This window comes from Nanorana parkeri, unplaced genomic scaffold (genome assembly GCF_000935625.1).
Source record: "Nanorana parkeri isolate BGI_ZX_2015 unplaced genomic scaffold, ASM93562v1 scaffold224, whole genome shotgun sequence".
Lineage (NCBI taxonomy): Eukaryota > Metazoa > Chordata > Amphibia > Anura > Dicroglossidae > Nanorana > Nanorana parkeri.
The window spans coordinates 784324-804543 of record NW_017306492.1 but is presented as its reverse complement, the minus strand read 5'-3'; the positions used below and the strand labels follow the sequence as shown (position 1 = coordinate 804543).

Below are 20220 nucleotides of genomic sequence, written 5' to 3'. Positions count from 1 at the left end.
CCCATGTCCGGAGCCCCCTCAACATCAGAGCCCCCCCCCCCTTCACATCAGGAACTCCTTCACATCTGGAGCCCCCTCGACAATCTGAGCCCCCCACTCCTTCACATCACGAGCCCCTTCAACATCAGAGCCCGCATTCCTCCTTCATATTAGGTGCCCCCCTTTTTCATTAGGTGCCTCCCTTCACATCAGAAGAGAGGCTGCAAAAGTAAAATTTGTACTTTCGCTAATTACATGAGATGGTGCAAAATAGTATAGAGGGCCCTTCCAGGAACAGGAAGTGTGCGTACTTCTTATGTGCGATCGCTGGATTATCTACTGCTAGCACAATAGATGTGAAAAGAATACTCCTCGGTCCTGATTTTAAAAGTCAATTTCCACAGATCAGTTACCTCAATAACCTCAATGTTTAGAAATAATGGGTGCCAAACCAAAAGGTGAAAGAGTCCAAGTGCCTTTAATTATTACTAATTCCTTGAAACAAAAGTGGCCAACGCGTTTCGAGGGCAACACTCACCCTTCATCGGGGCTCAGAATGAGTCCTAAATGAATCTCTGTGATTTGTTCTAAACTCTCTCTTAGGGCTGGAATTGTATTTGTATACTCAGCAGCAGCAGGAGTACAGCAATAGCCAGGGCTGAAGATTCTGTGTATTATTATGGGGAAATCTTCATTTTCTGAACGAGAGAAAATGACCCGTGTATGTCCAGCCTACGTTTTAGACCATTTGGGACATCTTGCTAAAACTCCTCATTTTGCTTTAGATAAACAAAAACAAAAAAGCAACTCAAATTACAAAAAGAAAACCCCTCTGTCTCTGGGTGGCCAAAGTCTTCCGTTTTCAAAACCTGCAATTTTTCCTGTGTGTGGTCCATGCCCCGCCCCCGTCACATGGCTGAATGCTGAAGGGTATGTAAACCCAAACAATTCGGTTCTCTCTTTTGGTGTCTTTAATTATTAAGTGTTTTGTTAAGTGCTAAAGAATATCTGCTGATCCTGCCAGAAATCTTGTGAGCTTCCTGTGCTGACATCAGTTACATTGTTCTCGTTTTATCTCTGAGGATTCCAGAGCCGCTCCCCCACCCTCTAGGTTAAGGGCCGGTGCACACCTAGGCGACGCCTGACTGCGCGGCAATCGTGCAACATTTCCTGCGGACTGCCGCGCGGTCACGGAGTCGCTCAGCACAGACAGTCGCACTGTGGGTGCCATTATTTCTAATGGCACCCTAGTCCCGCCGAGCGGATCGTGCGGTTTCCTGCCGCAATTTCGCCGGTGCATCCGAACACGATCGCAGCTAAAACAGCCGTGCGTCGTGTATCGCAAAAAAGGTACATGCGATTGCCGCGTGGATGTCACCCTATTGAATTCAAAGTGGCCACGGGGCAATCGCTGTCTGCATTGTACAGGACTGCGCAATCCCGTATCGCTCAGGTCGGCACCGGGACTAAAGCGTATTTCCACTCTTGCAGACAAATCGGGATAACACTTTATATTTGTTAGAAGTTCCCAATCACATTGCAGAACTCTAAATATAAATTGTTGCTTACCAATTTTATTCTTCTATAAACGCTAAGGCTAGGTTAAGATATCGGCGATCCCCGGACGCGTTTCCCGGGACTGCGCAATCGTGCACGATTGCTCGTGCGGCCATATTGATTTCAATGAAGTTATATCCATGCGGCAATCGCTGAAAAGTACCTCTTTTTGCAACACGCACCACGGGTTTTTGAAACGCGATCGCGTGCGATTGCACAGGCAGTATCCTGTGCGATCGGTGTGGTGCGACTGGGGTGCCATTCGAAAATAATGCCACTGCCAGCGTGATCGGCGGCGGTGGTGAATAAAGTGATATTAAAGTCAAAAGGTTTTTGTTTTTTTTCCAATCAAAATTTTTTTATTGTTTTTTGTACATAGAAAAACAAAATACAAACACACATAAATAGAAAGAAATATCTCACATCAGGGGTACATTCCGTCCAATTTGGTTGCTTCTCATAATATGCGTTTTACATCAAAGTCAAAAGGTTTTATTCTTTTTTGAATGCTGCTGAAATCACTTACAATGGATGCTGCTTCTTGATGTTTCAAAGTTTTAGTTTCCTGCAGAATTAGCTGGTCACCTGAGCACTGGTCTTGATACCCTGTTTCAGGCTAGGTGCACAGCGCAGCGACACCCGGGCTGGGCGATCCTGTGTTAGTGCACACAGCTGTTGCCACGCAGTACCAGTGATTTTAATGAGGTGACATCGGCACGGCAATCGCAAAAAAATAAGGTACAAGTACTTTTTGTTTCTTTTTTTTTTGCGACACTAGACGCGTGGCTTTTTTTTTTTTTAAACAACGGTCGTGTTTAATTGCACAGAGCGACTGGGGTGCCATTAGAAAATAATGGCACCCACAGCGCGATCGGCTGCAGTGGGCGACTCCGCGACCGCTCGAACTCCACGTGGTTTTGTGCACGATTGCCGCTCGGTCAGCAGTCGCCCAGGTGTGAACCTAGCCTTAGGGGGGCACCTTTCCTTTGCAGGGTCTTATGGAGACATCCTTGTGTGCGTTCTTTCATTGTATGTTAATGAGAGGGGGCTCAGTCTGTCCCCACTTGATTCCCTTTGAAAGTGTTCAGAGTAGCTTGTGTTCTGCGCAAAGGCTGCTCCAAAGAAACCTCTAAAACAGGCGTAGCCAAACTCCGGCCCTCCAGCTCTGGTTTCGTTTTTGGGTGGTGAATGGGAAGCCATAACAAATATATATAATGGGGGTTTCTCTGATTTGACTGCAAAAGTGGAAATCTACTTTGGCCAGAAGAAGAGGGGATTCTCTAGTCCAGTCTTAGGGTGACAACGCGTCTCCTCCGTAGATACAGTACACAGCGAAATTTAGAGGACGTCTCTCCAAATGAAGGAAAATCCAGCTGTCGCCAAAATAATTGCCCCCATTTCCCTATTTTCTCTCTGTTGCTGTTCAATGACAACTCAACATTTAAATCGGGAAGGTTAATTTGTCCAAAAAAAAGAGAGAGAATGGATTGGATGCACTTTGAATAAAAATAAACATTTATAAATACTTGTTACAAATAACATTTGTTTTTTTGCCATCAGCCTCGAGTTCTCTAATAATAACCGCTGATCCTCCCCTGTCCGCCGGCTGTGCCGCAACTCGCTTATCATTTGAAGTGCTTCAGCTGCCACTTACTAGCCGGATAGAAGTGTCTATGGTAACAGAAAGCATCTTGTGTGACCTGCTTCTGGGAACGCAAATGCGCCGGCCTCTCCGCCTCTACTGCTCCGGCTTTGAACCGGAATCTCATCTCACAGGTCTCGGGCAGAATGACATATAAATAAAAGTCATGACTTCTCTAGAGTCGCAGACTATGGGTGGGAAGAAACCAATGCTGCAAGGTACTAAGTATGCTATGGGAAATGCGGCGTTGTTCACCTTGCAGAATAAAAGGGGCTCATTCCCATCAGCTGCATTGATCAGTGTTGGCTCAATGCAAAGGCACAATTGTTTATGTGCCATGTTCACACCATGAAGTACAACAGTGACAACTTTTTTGCATTTGTAATCTAGTCTACCCAGTTCTTCATTTGTAAAGTCCAGTCAGCTCCAAACTTACGATCCCCCGCCTGCTGGTCGCTCACCACTAATGCGTTTCACCGATCGGCCTTATTTGTAGTCACTATTATATATGATCCAACAACACTACCTGGATGACCGTAGATTTTACAAGACCCCTGCGTATCATAATCAATTGTCATCTTTTAATAAGTGCGGTTTTTTTTTTTTAACATCCTTTTATTGCCTGCTGATCTCCTGCAGCTTCATTGCAGCCACTTCTTGTCTCTCCATGCACTCCAGCGATAGCTACATGGTGTTTCTCAGGGTGGGATTCCTGATGGTGACAACAGTGGTCCATGCCTGCGCATTGTATGTAGATTCAGCCACTTGTAGGCTCCACTGGGAGCAGTGGTGTCACAAGGGGGATGCAACCCGCACCCGGGTGCCACCATTGGGGGGGGGGGTGACACCAAAATGACAGTCATTTTGGTGTCGCACCCTATGAAAAGTCGGGCACTCGGTCACGGATGGAGAGAGGAGGGGACCCGGTGACATACCTCATCCCGCCGGATGAACGTCCCCTCCTCACCAAGATGGCAGGCGTCAGTAAGACGACCACGCATGCAGGATGACTTCACGGCGGGGTGTCACCCGGTCTCCGCTCCGGGTGTCACCGAGCCTCGGGACCCCCCGACTGGGAGAGCATGTGTGACAACGCAGAAGCACATTGTAGAGGTCCAGGCAGAGTGTTGTCACCCTATAACAGGAAGCCTCTGGATAAGGACCTTTTATGGCGTAATAACCAGGTATTTAATAAAAGCGGCTGATTTGATAAAATGACAAAAGTGGCTTTTGAGCTGGCATTTATTTTTTAAAGCAGGGGTAGCCAAACTTTTTGGCTCTCCAGCTGTTGTGGAACTAGAAGTCCCATGAGGCATTACAGGACTGACAGCCACTGGCATGATGGGTTTGTAGTTTCACCACAACTGGAAGGCTGAAGTTTGGCATACGTGACACTTTAGTGATGGGGGTTTACATTTAATGGTTACTAAGGTGATCCGCGTTCTCTGTTGAAGTCGCTCATAAAACTCCTTATCTCTTGTTTATATTCCCCTTTAAGGTTGGAAGCGTTGGGTGGGTTGGAGATCATATTATTGATTACCTGTCAAATATTTTTTCCCATCTGGCAGTTTGGCAGGCCAGGCTTATCTGGCATTGCCCAACTCCCTGCATAAGCTCCTCTGATTTATGAGCCCGCCTCCGACCCTGTAGGTATTCAATATTAAGAAATGAAATGGATCGGTGTGGGTGCGGAGTGCATGTGGGGCGGGCACTCCCAGGTAAATTATTTATGCGCATTCTGTTCAGGACATTTCCAGAGGGAAAACAACCCCGCGACCTGCTGTTTTTTTTGTTCTTTTACATCTGCGGCGCCTGCACTGCAGGTGAGTGTAGTGACTTGTACACGGTGCAGATGAAACATTCACTTGGCTTGCACTTCATTGGCAGGATGGGCTGTTTTTTTTAAGCTGTTGTTGGCAAACATAACGATCGTTTAATGAACAGAATATTGATGAGGTTCAGAATTGGCAATAACGATGCCAAGCTTGCTTTAACAGGATGCGCCCCAGACGATAATAATGATCGTTACTTCTTTACACACACGTGGAGTTTATTGAGACAAATACTTTTTTTGATTTATGTTTATTTTGTTTATTTTGCTTTTATTATGGTCCTTCAGAGGTCTCTCTGAATGTTATGTCTTGTGGGTGTGTTGACTCAGAGCCAATTCACACCTGGATGGTTGCGGATCAGCACGGTTAAATCTCGCCAGGGAGGTTTTGGGAGTTTTTAATTGCGTTTCAGCGCTGATCCATTGAAACAAGTATGGAAACTGTACTGATCAGCGCGGCAGAAATAGTGTGGGGGGGGCAGTTCGGATCGCGCAAGTGCATGAACGTTCCCCATGGCAATGTATGGGATTGTTCATGTCGGCGGATCCACGCGGCCGAACCGCCCCGTCAACGGGGTCTTAGTGTTTTTCAATTTTTGCCGTCAAAATTTAAAGAAGAACTCCGGGCACAAATCGTATTAACCCTTGCAGTAGGGCTTCCCCCACACTGCAAGAGTTAAGCAACATTAAAGGCAACCCCCCCCCCAATGCTAGTGTAAGGACTACCCTTAAAGGAGAACTATGAGGCGAGTAAAAATCACTCCGGCTCATAGTTCTAGCCGACCTGTCACAATGAAACGGTCACACATCGGCTCAATACATCGGGAAGTGAGCGAACACATAGCGCCGCTCACTCACTTCTCGATCTATCCTTGCAGAGAGCCGTGAATGTCACTCCCAGCTTCCTGCAGGGATTACTCCCCGCCCCCACCACCCGCTCCCCTGTCCGATCCTCCAGCGCGGACTGGCGGAACGGATGGGGGAGGGGGCGGGTACAGCTGGCTCTGTCTCTAGATAGGCAGAGCCAGCTGTCACTCACGCAGCTGGGTGGATCCCGACAGTGATGTCGGGATCCGTCCCGGCTGCGGCGTCTCAGTATACTGCGAGCTGTAACTTTGGGTGACGGGAGGACGCTAGTTTGTGCTCAGGAGAAATATGGGGAAAAGCACTGACCAGCCATAGCTCTCCTTTTTAAATGATTCCTCTTGATCCGGTCATCTTCTTTCCTGTAGTCTTCAGCAGTCCCTCCAGCGCTGGTGCGGGTCACTGATCCAGCGCTGACTCCTGTCCCTTCTGTGCGGGTGCACGTTGCTGCATTAACTTACCTCGTCTCTCCTCGTCTCCCGGCCGAATATCTGTACTGCGCATGCGCCTGCCCCAAGATCCTTTGTGGCCACCCAAGAATCTTCAGGTCTTTGGGCGTTAGCGCGCGGCGGGGACACAGGTAAGTTGTTTTTTTGTTTAGTTTTTTTAATGATTTTGCATAGATCTACTGCTTGCTAACAGTAGTTATATGCAAAAACTTGCCAGGCTGTAATAACCCTTTAAGTGCTTGTTTTTATGTCTAGGTGAAAAAAAAAGTTTCTCGCCCTCGGAGCCCATCCCACCCATCCTTGCAGCTGGCTTGCTGAACACGTTATGTAACTGGAGTCCAAAAGGAGTTGGCTGTTTTCCCTTTCCCTAATTAAAGATTCTTTGGACTTTTTCACCCATTTGGTTTTGGCGTCCAATCAGGATGCATCTACACCGGAAGCTTCTTGCGGGTACCCTCCGAGGGAGGCCTTCTATGCTGTTGGAGCCGCCTTACCAGAGCCAGTGAGCGTGCTTGGAAAACATTGGTGTACGAAAAATGGGGGTGATTTCAACTAATCATAATATAAATATTAATAACTGGATTTGTTACATTGGTGCATTTTGGGTTTTGGATGAACATTGAGGTCCCAGCGCCTCTTTGGATCTGAGGTTTACCTAAAGGGTATTAAAAAACCCCCCCCCTCCCCCTTTGATCCTGCCAGAAATCTAATGAGCTCCTAACTTCCTGTTTAAGCCGAAAATGCTGCCTCTGTACCACCCAACTGCCAAATCTACCAAAAGTGTTTTATTGCACATAACCTTTTATGCGACCTTTTAAGCTATTGCATATGTTATTGTAAAAGGCCAGCATGAAGGAAAATAAGTGGCGGGAAAGAAGCACTTTGCGAGTTAGTTTAACCAATCACCTTTTGGGTGTTAATTCTTTGTGATCCGCATCACTGGAGGCGTGGCAGTGGGTGTGGCATTTGCCTACAGCTTTATTACTCGGGGCCTCCAGCTGTGGTGAAACTTCAAATCCCATCATGCTCTGCCTCCTGGAAGTGATTCTGGTGTCCCGCAGTGCCTTATGGCACTTGTAGTTCCTCAACAACTGGAGGGTAGAAGTTTGGCTACCCTGTGTTTCTCATCGCAGTACATTGGGAGATATGCTGCCTCTGCTGCACTGAAATCCCAAGCAGTGTTGTCAACTCTACGTGAGTTATTCCTCCCCTGCTAGACTAGGAGGTAGTTTTTTTTTAGTGACCTAACTCAGGGAAACTGCTATATTTCAAGACACTTAGCGGTCTATTTAAAACAAATTTGAAGAGCCATTAGCCCTATGAATCTTTCTGAAGATTCGTCCTGTACGATTAGACACAAAAAAACGGACATTCTGAGATATATTTTTTTCAGATTCAATGTAATGTAATAATGTATTATGGCCACTAGATGGAGCTGGGGAGCATAGGCAATAAATGTTTCCTGTGGTCCTCGGCTCCCATCTAGTGACCAAAGTGCAGTATTACATTTACATACATTCAACCAAAAAAAGAAAATATATCGGAGAATGATCATTTTTGCATTTCATTCAGAAAGATTCATCTGGAGGCGGCCCGAGATCCAGTCGAGCCAATTATACTGATTTGTGATTCCTCTTTTATAAAAAAAAAATTTTTATTTTTTCTAGACACTTTCAGAGTATATAGCATTTTCTGGTTTCCATCGTTCCACTTTGAAGTGTGCGGACGTTGTCAGGCAGACGTCACAACCTCGCACGCAATTTCGCAGCCTCTCTCTCTCTCTCTCTCTCTCTGTCCTTAACCGCCAGGATTCGCACGTCCCCGATGTTTGATTGATTTTAATGGGCAATTTTTAAAGGAAGGAGCCCTAATTTCACCTTCTGTAATGTCCTGCAGAATGGAGAAAGGAGGTGAAATGACATCAGGTTTCCATAGCAACCAGATGAAAACCGAAAAGCCGGGAGGTTGTATGAGTCAGGAAATACTCAGGTTATAGTGAACCCGTCACCCAGGACAAAACCTGTACAAGCAAACATTACTGCATGTAAGACTTCCAGTACGGTTCAGATCGAGTGCATCTTGGAGCATTGCTATGTATGAATGGAGCCCCCAGATGTCTAAGCTGGGCTGTGGGGTTAGCTATATGAGAAGGGGGTGGGGGGTACAGCTCTTAGGTATCCTGGTGCGTGTGCAATTCTTGGCTGTGTTCACACGTCACAGATCAGCCCATGCTGCAGCCTCTCGCCTTGTGTCTTGCTACAATGTTGCAGTCTGATCACTGGGGGAAGGAGACTGAGGAAATGCTTCCTCCTGCCTGCAGCAGACTGATCACTGGGGGAGAGGAGATTAAAGGAGAACTATGGGGTTAAGGCTTTTCCCCATATTTCTCAGGGTAACGGGAGCACACAAACTAGCATCCTCCTGTCACCCTGCTCGCGGTATACTGAGACGCTGAAGCGGATACTGACAATTATGCCGGGATCCGCCCAGCTGCGTGAGTGACAGCTGGCTCTGCCTATCTAGAGGCAGAGCCAGCTGTACCCGCCCCCTCCACCGTCCGTTCCGCCAGTCAGCGCTGGCGGATCGGAGCAGGGAGGGGGGAATCCAGCCCCTCCCCTGTCAAGGCAGAGAGCCGTGACAGGATCGAGAGGTGAGGGAACCCGGTATGTTTTCCCTCACCTCCCGATCTACTGAGCCGACCTGTGACAGTCTCATTGTCACAGGTCGGCTAGAACTATGAGGTGAGTGAAAAGCACTCACCTCATAGTTCTCCTTTAAGGAAATGCTTCCTCTTGCCTGCAGCAGACTGATCACTGGGGGGGAGGGAGATTAAGGAAATGCTTCCTCCTGCCTGCAGTAGACTGATCACTGGGGGAATGTATAGAAATGTCGCCAGCACACCAAATCCTTTTAGGATGGCATAATCATTTATTTGCTGTTCCTTGTCAGATAAAAAGTGCTTTCGGAACCGCGCAGGGTCCCTTCATCAGGCTTATTGGTCAATGCTAGGCCTGATGAAGGGACCATGCGCGGTAATATATATTGCTGATGTTTGCCGCGCCATCCGCAGTCGTGCAAGCACCCACCCCATTGCAAGGGACTTTCAGTAAGGAGTGCAACAAGTAAAAGTGTTTATGATCACAGGAGACTGAGGAAATGCCTGCAGCAGACTGATCACTGGGGGAGAGGAGACTGAGGAAATGCTTTCTCCTGCCTGCTGCAAAACTACTGGACTGGAGCTCAAGGTGGAGTTTTTTCGAAGCTGGTGCTGTATATTGTGATCTGTCAGATATATAATAAGTGTAAAAGTTTCCGAAAGTCTACATGAAGCTAACCCTTAAAGATAACATCCTGATCACCACCCGATACCGCTGAACTGACCAAACATTGTCTAATATTTGTGTGCACCTTAAAGATAAAAGCGTTGTCTCTCTCTCTCTCTCTCTCTCTCTCCCTCTCCCTCTCCCTCTCCCTCTCCCCTCTCCCTCTCCCTCTCCCTCTCCCTCTCCCTCTCATTGCGTTCACAGTTTCTAGCGCTGTTTAATAAAACAACAATCCTGTATATACAGCCGCCTCTCCCCATGAGCTGCTCTGTGCACCACGAGGAATGTATCATTGGAGCTCTACCACCTTAAAGTGATATTAAAGTCAAAAGGTTTTTAAGCTGATGAAACCACTTACAATGGATTCTGCTCCTTGATGTATAAAAGTTTCAGGTTCCTGCAGACTCAGTTGGTCTGCTGAGCACTGTCCCTGATATCCTGTTTTAGGGTGACCCCTTTCCCTTGCAGAGCCCTATGGAGACACCCTTGTTTATGCTAGTATGCTGTGTGTGCCTGCACAAACATATAGACACCGCTAGGCAAGCCAGTTCCCAGCTCCGTGCTCTCCCCTCCTATCTCCAAGCTAGTAGATGAATGGCTGCTGCAGACTGCTCTGTCCCTTGTGATCTTGTACTGGACAGGAAGTTCAGGGAAGTTGAGCTGAGAGAGTTGGAGCTGTTTGGAAACATGATGACTAAGTGCTTGGGCTAAAATGTAAAGAAATACTTTACTGGGCAATGAATATCTGTGTGATCGGAATTCATTATTGAAAAAAGTGTGAGGGTTTAATACTACTTTAATTCCAGGGGTCTCTTCTGCATATTGTATGCAGAAGAGACCCCTGTGAGCATCTAGTACTTTTAGAGCTGCAGGTAACGATTATTTTCAAAATCGATTAGTTAGCCGATTATTAAGTTCGATTAATCGGTTAATCGGATAAACAATATGAGCGTGAGGTGGGGAGGAGGTGCGGCGTGCAGCGTGTGTGGAGCCGTGAACAGGGCCAACTGATCGGAAGTCGATTAATCGATTATTGAAAAAGTTGACAACTTTTTCAATAATCGATTATAATCGATTATGTCGATTAGTTGTTGCAGCCCTAAGTACTTTACTGGAGGAGCCCCCAGCAGCCCCTGTGTTTTTTTTCTTTTTCTGAGAATAGCATATTTATTGCAAATTTCACACTTCCTGTTCTAGGGTGACAATGCTTATTCACTACACTGTATCTATGGAGGAGCAGAGTTGTCACTCTTGGCTGCTCTTCTGGTTTGGACTACAAACACCTCCTCTTCTCCTCATCTCCATTACATAGGAAGGAATTGTTTTAAAGTTCCCAGGGGACAACTGGGAAAGCTGCTCCTCCTCTTCTGATCTCCATTACAAAGCGGGGGCGGTGTTTTCTGTTTCACAGAAAATTGCTGGGAAAGCTGCTCACTTTGAGATTTCAGTACCCAGGATGTTATACGGACACTGAAATTCCGGCAGGATCAATAGGTACTTGCAAGTTTTCTATACTTGCAGAAAAACTACTTGGCCTGAAAAAAGAAAAGCAATGCAGCCACCACATCTTGTAAGGTGCACTGTAATAGATTTATGTTCTTGGGTTTAGATATCCTTTTGGGTCCTTGTGATGAAATGTTTTTTTGCTGATTTTTAGCTGCAGAGAGTTATTGAAAACTTGCAGATTTTCTCTAATCTACTGATTTGATTTTTGATTTTGTGCCCGAGGCTTCTCTTTCGTACTTGCGGCTGGAGAAGGTTTAGGCCGAACACCAAGTACTAAAAACCTTGAAAATGCGAAAAACATCATGCACAAGGAGCTAACGAGACTATAAAACCACGCACGTCCATCCGCCCGCCGCCCTCGGGCCGTGTTGGTATAATTATACAGACATTAGATGAATATATATCTGATTGCCGAACTGTTTGTTTAGGATGTTGGAGCTCGGGATTGAATTGCAGGATGTCAGCACAGAAAAAGGGGGGCGCAGAGGGGGGGGCGGCGCATGGAAACAGTCTCTTGGCAGGTACAGCGCACATTAATAGCGCACAGATGGTTCCAATTCACGTTGGACTTGTTAATTTCGCTCAGGACTTTAAAAATACGACTTTCAGTCCAGGCCGAGGTAAAAAAAATCGGCTCTGTGCTCCATTGTCTAATGATGTAACTATGCTAAAAAAAAAGCGTTTGAAGCTTTTTTAGGAGGTTAGGTGGGTGGGGATTGACTAGCGGCTGATGACGTGACGGTGAGCGGGGAACTCTCGGTGACCCTGGTAAGCTCAAGTCTGCAAAAGCTCGCTGTGAAAAAATTCACGCAGCAGGCTTGAACTATACACATGGGTGGTGTGGCGTTGTTGGGACTTGTAGTTTTGCACACATTAAATCTTATTCTGAAAGTTAGTATTTAGAGTTTTCTTTTATATACAGGCTCTTGAATTGAAATATATCCAAACCCAAGAACAAAAATGTCATATTTTGCGGCTTACCCATCCTTAGATGTGGTGGCTGCATTCGTTTTCTTTCTACAGGCTAAGTACATTGCAAGTTCAGAAAAATAGCTGTTGATCTATCCAGAAATGCCATGTCCATGGAACTTCCTGTGAACTGAAAAGGTTCCTTCAAAGCTAGACGAAGAGAGGAAGCTGTAGTTGCAGTCCAAACTAGGAGAGCAACCTACGGAGATCATGTCTATAGATGGAGTCTAGTAAGCATTGGTACTGGGGAGGAGCCTGGCCTTCACCTGAGTTTGCCCAAGGCCACTCAAAGCCGTGACTGCTCTTTGCCCGCCCCGCCCCCCCAGACCAGTCAGTGGCGGCAGGGGCATTCCCTGCCTCTTTGTAAAGTATAGCAGTGGGAAATGCACCTCTCCTCCACTGATTGGGCCTGGAGGTGGGAGGGTGGTGGTCACAGTTTTGAGCGGGCTTGGGTGAGTTTGCACCAAGCTCGGGCTCATTGCTAGTTGCCACCCTAGGACAGGGAGTGTTTTACTGACAGGATCACCACCTCATCACCAGGATGCCACCTCATCCAAGGACTGGTAACTAGTCTAATGTATCTAGGGACATAGTGAACCCCATCCCATACCAGCTGATCCCTACCTTCTTTGCCCTTAAAGTGGACCTTCCACCTCGGTGGCACAGTACACCAATTTAATCTCCCTAAAGATAATCCCTGGAGGGGGGCAATAGTTAAAGAATATGTTCCCCTTTCCCCAACTTCCACAGTGCAGGGTGTGCTGACAAGACCTCTGGGAATGCTGAGAAACCCAAGTATCACAAAAGGTGTTACAAGTGCACTGCAAGATCATCAGGGCTGGGCTATTCAACATTCACCGAAGGCAACTTGAATAAGCAAGCCTTGCCACTGAGGTCCACTCCTGATGAATGTTCTGCACCCCAGCAGCCTATTGTGATGCGATAGGGGATCACAAGGGAGGTAAAGCAGCAGAGGGCACAGGTTATCATGAAATCCTTTTAGTGTGCCTTGATTGGGCTAAGTGCAGGTTCACTTTTGGAAGTCAAGTAAAGCTGCAATAAGCGTGGACTGGCCCTTTAAATCTAGGTGCTCTTTTATTAACTCTGATCACCAACCAGCAGCCACTTGCTGGCGGTCTCATAGTGATCTCTAGTGCAGGCAGAGATTTCATTTTTATAATGCCATCCTAATCCACTTACAGATACACTAGAGCAGCCATCTCTTCTGAAGACGCTGGCAATTGCAACCCTTTCGAATCTTCCACAGGCCTGGACACTGTCCAGCTTCATTTTCCTCTTTCATACATTAGGCGGGCGTTCCGGGGGGAATTTAATTTCTTTCTCAGTCATCCGCAGAATGTTCTTCTGAACAACTGTGCGCTCTCTTGGTGGGGAAGGACGGCCAGCGGGGTCGTCTACTGGCCGGGGTGCAAGAACGCCCTCCTCATTTAACCTTCTTTTTTTTTTCATTTAATCGGTAACTTTCTGCTTTGTTGACTATGAAGTGTCTCTAACCCAAGAAGAAAAATGTGAAGCCGAACTGAGCCCTCAGTTTAAACCTGCTAAATGTATTCCGGGTTCATCAACACAAAAGGTACCCATACACCTGCCGATTATCGTACGATATCCTGCGATTGTACGATAATCGGCAGGTGTATGGGCAGCGTGCGACCTCTTCTACTGTAAGGTTAGTGGCGTCCTCGGGAGATGAATGCCGCACAGGCGCACACAGCCCACTCAGCACTGCAATCATCGGAAGCCCTCCCCTCAGCAGATGAGGGCTTGCGATGATCTGCCTGTCCAAGATGGGCAGGTCGTACAAATTTTAATTACCTTACAACCATCGCACAACGAAAGTCGTGCGATGGTTGCAAGGTGTATGGCCAGCTAAACAGTGGGCAAAGTCTTAGCCCCCCCCTTCACACCTCTTTGATGCAACACTGCAGAGGTGCTGTGGGGTGTGATGTGCTGCAGTAGGGCACCCTATTTGAATGGGGTGCCTACCACAGCTAAAACGCACTGAAAATGAAGTGTGTGCACCTTTTTTTAAATCACATCACATCACGCCACATTGCATGGCAATAGGTTACCCTGCGTTGGGTTGCGATTTGATGCACTTGAAATGGCTAGGTGTGTTGGGGTGCCATTATGGAAAAATTGCAGTGCACCTAACATTGTAACATGAGCTCCCACACAGGGCAGGATTCCCCATAAGGCCACCAAGGCCCGGCCTCGGGGCAGCAGGGAGCAGAGGGGCGGCGGCGGTTTGAAATCTCCTGACACCCAGGACATGCAGTTCTGGGCGGTTAAGTTGTTTTCTACATTTAGCCCTGCTTTGCACAAGCAGGGCTAAATGTAGAACGGGGAAACCACTTGTTTGTTTACCTGGCATTGAGGAACCTGGCCTTGGGGCAGCAGGGAGAGTAAATCCGGTCCTGCTCCCACATCAAAAAAGTGTGAATGGAGGCTTAGTTATTTACAGCCTGCCTAGAAAAAGCTGTCCTCTGCCAAGATGCTGCAGAGAAGAACCCTTGCTCTCTGTGTGGAAACAGTAGTCTCTCTGCCGAGACGCTCCCTGCTGAGCTAGAGCTCTCCAATCAGCAGGGATCTAATTAGAAAGCTCTAGCATTGGGTGTGTGCGACAGGAAGCACAATTGGAGATAGTTGCCGCCCTATGACAGGAAGTGTCTCAACAAAGACCCTCATGGCAGGATTTCGAGGGACTATTTTAATGAAAGCAGTGTTGGTTATGTGTTTAGATAAAGCACTGAGATCTTGAGGAATGCTGAATTAAGCTTTACTTGCTTAGAAGAACATTACATGTATGTATATGGCATTGTGAAGGAAAACATAGAACTTCCTGTGTATCATAGATAAGCATGCACGTAGAGACTATCATTGGACTAGAGCGCCACCTACAGCTCAAAAGACCTATTAGTATAATATATACTGCTGTTGTTGCATTTCCAACAAGCAGCAGATTAAAAGAGCTCAATAACTTCTGAAGTTACATAAACACGTTAAATGCTGAGAATTGATAACTGAGAGTGCAGCTGTAAAATAAAAACTGAGAATTCGGTGATTTGGGTTTAGGTCTACCCTAAATATGTGTATTCACTAAAGTAGATGTGACCGAAGCTGCAGGATCAGCTTGACTGGGAAAGCCTTAAAGTCTTTGTGATTGTTCAGAGTACACTCTTCATGCTGTTATACCTATGTCATTCTTTTCTTCAGTTGAATTGCATGGGAGGGGCTTTAGCCCTTTGGCGTTGCTGATTTGTGTCACTAGGGTTGTACAAGGAATCTCAGAGACCGCAGAGCTACTCCTGAATGGAGCTGTCATAGACAGACAGGCTGACATGTTCACTTACAAGGATTGTGTACTCAGGAGCGCATTGAGAGGAATTTTAAGCTCCCTAATTCACTTAGCAATTCCGCCGCGTGTAGACAGACCTTGAGTGTGAAATGAAAAATAATTCCTCTCGGCCTTCAGCGTCCCTTGTCTCTCTCACACACGTAACAAACCACCGGCCTCCCTTCCTTTTTATTTTCCGGTCTGCTTTTAAAAGCCAATTAGTGTATTTGAGGGACGGGGGAAATTGTGTCAAGGTTACCTGAACATCTTTTTTGTTTTCAGGTTTTTTACTTGACCACCTACTGGTAAAGTGTATGTGTTGCCAAAACTATTTGAAAAGCATAAGGAAGCATAATATTCCCATCGGTTAATTTTTTGCTGTCTGTGTCCCGTTGGGGGCGGGGCAGTTCCCTGTCCTTCCTGTCCTGGAGATGCAACAGGAAATCTTTATAAAGTGAGAGCGACTTGGACAATTGTCACCAGAACAGGCATCGCTATTACACAATTTCCCCTCGCCTCTTCTTTTGTTGACAACTGTTACATTTCCTGACACTTTCTGTCTTGTGGTCACCAGGATAATTAAAGAGGGTAAAAATAATAGCGTGGTCAGGTCATACACATTCTTTAGAATTCTGTGGTGTCTCCACATGACAAATGCTGTTGCCTACCCTGGATTCATCTACCGGTTGGAAAGTGGTATATGAATTTGTCACATGGAGGCCAGCACTAAGACCATACATTGCAGCTTAACACTGTGCTTCCTGTCTGGCCACTACTCTTTAGCGGTTGAGAAGTTTTGCTGTTGGGTGGGCAGACCCTGAAGGGAATTCTGAAAGACTGGTTCCCCATCAGGTCAGCCGCCCTTGTGATTGAAAGCGGATGGCAATGGGCACTTTTCTGTGTGAAAGACACTGAAGTTTTGCTTTGGGTAGACAGAGCCTGAATGGGATTCTGAGAGACTAGTTCCCCATCAGGTCAGCCTCCCTTGTGATGGACAGAGTGGGCAGATTCATGTGTGACAGACACAGTAGTCAGAGATTTGCTGTTGGGTGGGTAGAGCCTGATTGGGATTCTGAGAGACTAGTTTCCCATCAGGTCCACCTCCCTTTTGATTCACAGTGGATGGCACTGGGCAGATTCTTCTGTGGGAGGAGCAGCTGTCAAGGTGTTTTGCTGTTGGGTGCACAGAGCCTGATTCTGAGAGACTAGTTTCCCATCAGGTCCACTTCTCTTGTGATTGACCGCTAATGCCAGTTGATGGATTCCATAGCTGCTAGAAGCTACTGTCCAGCCCCTCATCATTTGCTACTAGCATGCTGGTGGCCTATGTCCTAGCAATCAATAATGCTATGCAACCAAAAAAGAGTCCTAACAGCAATTGACAGTGGAGGAGGGGGCGTTGGCCCACGTAGACATGCTCCATGCTTTCATAAATGAGGCACCGCACAACTTTCTAATGTGACGATACTGCCACAAAAGTGTTGCAAATGCTTTATTTAATTGACCCGGTGTCTGTTTTAATTAATACAGGGCTATATTCATTTGTTTCTTTTTACCAGTCTGAGCAAGAAGAGAGAATATTTGCACTGAATGCCGCATTATTGCCATAATACATTATTAGGAATTTAGTGGAGCCTGTATATGTGATGACCGGTGTGGCTGCACCCGTGAATCCATATAATTAAAGGCTATAAATAGAATTATTATTTTTACACATTTTAAATTTAGACTGAGTATTCCAATCCTTGCATGAGCAATGTCGTGATTGGTTCCCTTTGATTGCAGAGTAAAGTGCTTACTGTTGTGCTCCCGACACACCTGGCAGCACCCAGAACTAACTCCCTACTGTGTGTGTGTGTTCTGGATTTAATTCAAGGACAACTTTTCAAAACCTGTGTGTCCCTTATGATGCTGGATCATTTTGAATGTATGTATGTTTTCGCGCCCTGCAGAGGTGAATAGATGGGAATCGGGGATTTCTCTGCTCTATCCTCCTATTAGCATAATCCTTGTCAGCACATTTGAGGGCAGCACGCTAGATTGGCTCCCAGTCTGAGCTCTGGTGTACAGGACATTACAAGATGCTGAATTAAGTCAAATTCAGGTTCTTACACTAGTTTCATATTAGCATTGTTAATAATAGGGATGCACCAATACCAAGTACTAGGACTAGAGAAAAATTCAAAACTTAGGAGGCCTCTGTCATGTGTAAGGAGCACACAGAGCTCCTGGGATTTGTACATCTCTGTTTTTAATGTACGATTTTGTTTTTATAAATATAAATAAAGGGATGCACAGATACCAGTTTTGCGAGTACGAGTACTGGTACTTGCCGAGTACTTACAAGTACTGATACATTTTTGTTTATTGTCATGTGACAGTTTTTCTAAAACAATATCGACTAATGATTTCAAGACAATGGTGGCGTGCCAGAGCCAGGTCCCAGCTGCAACCTCTGCAACTCTGTAGTTCTCATGAAAATGCCAAGTATCGGCACTGGTATCTGAAAAGTATCGGTGCATCCCTAGTTAATAATATTATTAATATTAAATAAATACAGAACTTCATTGATGTGTGTCTGGAGTTGCACTTTAATATTAAAAAAGAACGCCAGGAATATAAAAACACTTGCCCTTGCAATAGGGCTACCCCCACACTGCAAGGGGTAAGTACTTGTTTTGTCTAGGGGGTGCTCAAATAAAGCAGATTTACTTGCCTGATCTCGGATCCTGTGGCGGTCAGCGCTCATCTCTCTCCCCCACCTCTTTGGCTGTGCACTGTCCCTTGGCGTCTATACATCTAATGCAAGTCAATAGACCTGCATTAGACATCATAACATCAGCGATCTCTTAGACTACCAGACCCAGGGTAGAAGAGGCTGTGGGGACCGGTCTAGCAGCCCAGTGGAAGGTGAGTATAACTTCTTTACTTGACCCCCCCTCCTAGACAAAACTAGCACTTACCCCTTGCAGGGTGAGGATAGCCACACTCTAACCGTAACTTTTTTAAATTACCAGAGCTCTTCAAAATCTTTAAAATATGTTTTTTTTTGTATTAGTATTCGGTCATTGCAATCCAAAAACCTATTTGTGATCATAGAAGCACAATTGTTACATTGTGTTCTATTAATCAGATAATTTGTGACTAAAATGTACTGCAAGTGATGCATCTCATCAGGCTGGGGCCAATGTATATATAAAATGAATACATAATTCACAGCTGACCTCTCCTCTCCCTCCTCTGTGGCTTTTCTGCCAATGTCCGCCACGAACACAGCAGTGGATAGTGGTCACGCCTGGCTCTGTCACATGGGATCCTTCTGTTCTTCAGAAGAAATATTCATTTTTTTTAAAGGAAATGTTTTAAACATTCGCTGAAACTGATCTGTATTTATTTATCTTTGCAGGGTCAGCTCCTCTTTCTGTCTAGAATGCTGAACATGACGTGACATTGGAAGGTAGTAACAGCAGCGTGACCCCTCGGAGCCTAAGCATGGAGCTCAAAGTGTGGGTGGATGGGGTCCAGCGCATTGTGTGCGGAGTGACGGAGGTGACTACCTGCCAGGAGGTTGTGATTGCCCTGGCACAAGCCATCGGTGAGTCTGAAGTAATTTTTTGATAAAGTTTGGATGAAGATCTGGACAGAAAGTATAAGGATTGTTTCATGTGGTGGTACAGATGTGCAAGGTGTCATTTACCCATCGTCCCCATCACAACCAAATTCACCTTCTTCTATTGGTCTGCTGCAGAATACTTCAGTGCATTGTTGCCGCTTACATCCACTTCTCGGATTCGGCACACGGCTTGTGTGGCTTTGCTCTTATTTATTCCTAAAGTCAATCTTTAAAAAAGAACTCTGGAGAAATAAATAATTAACCCTTGCAGTGTGGAAGATGGTTACCCCACTAGTTGTCCACTAGTAAAATCATATTTACATCTGTAGACTCGCTAAGGCACATGCACATATTACAGATGCTGGAAATGTAATTGGGTGCTGAGGTGATGCAACTCTGGCATGCGTGCATGGGGGTTACATCATCAGTGTTTGCCCAAAGGGTGAGGCAATAAGATGGTGGACCTGGAAGAGGAAGATAACATGCACCAATGGGAATGGAATGAATGTGAGGATCTCACACCCAGAGGTAAGCATATCCAGGGCTGTCCTTATAATGAGGCAGCCTTAGGCTGTTGCCACAGGTGGCATCTCTTTGGGTCATGGGGAGGGCGGCAGGCAAAGTGGCATGGCCACTCTACTGCACAATGTTGGCAGTGTGTCTGCCACCCTCTTTCTGGCCAGAGCGTCCCAGGTTACTAAGAGCTGGGCAGTGAGATGTGTAAGGGTCATACACATCTCCCTGTCCCAACTGTCGGCAACCTGGGATGCTCTTACCGGCGTCCCGCTGAGCTCCTGACAACCAGTGGCATCACTGGTTGCCAGGATCTTGGTGGGACACCTTCCAGAGCGTCGCAGGTTGCTAAGAGCTGGGCGGGGAGATGCAGAGCCCTTACACGTCTGCCCACCAGGATCTTAGTGGTGTCACTCTCCCCCAGCACCTTTTGTGCCCTGGCCCCCCCCCCCCATATTTGGCAAAAATGCCAGGGATACCCCTGAGCTTATCATAATGTATGCTATGCTATGAATACTTGGTTATGGCAAATGCTGACCACCCCCACTACCCTTCGCTTTCACTTTAACTGACATGGTGATAAAAAGATTGGGGAGCACAGCAAATGAGTATCTGTCAT

General features: G+C 46.4%; 1 protein-coding gene across 1 annotated transcript in view; it reads left to right on the top strand.

Moving 5' to 3' along the window:
* Positions 1 to 20220, top strand: part of RASSF8 (Ras association domain family member 8) — a 69793-nt gene that overhangs the window by 30531 nt on the left and 19042 nt on the right. Inside the window, exon 2 of the mRNA XM_018556074.1 lies at positions 18882 to 19070. Coding sequence (XP_018411576.1) covers positions 18968 to 19070 — 103 coding nt within the window. The 5' untranslated portion in view covers positions 18882 to 18967. The remainder of the gene's footprint in view (positions 1 to 18881; positions 19071 to 20220) is intronic.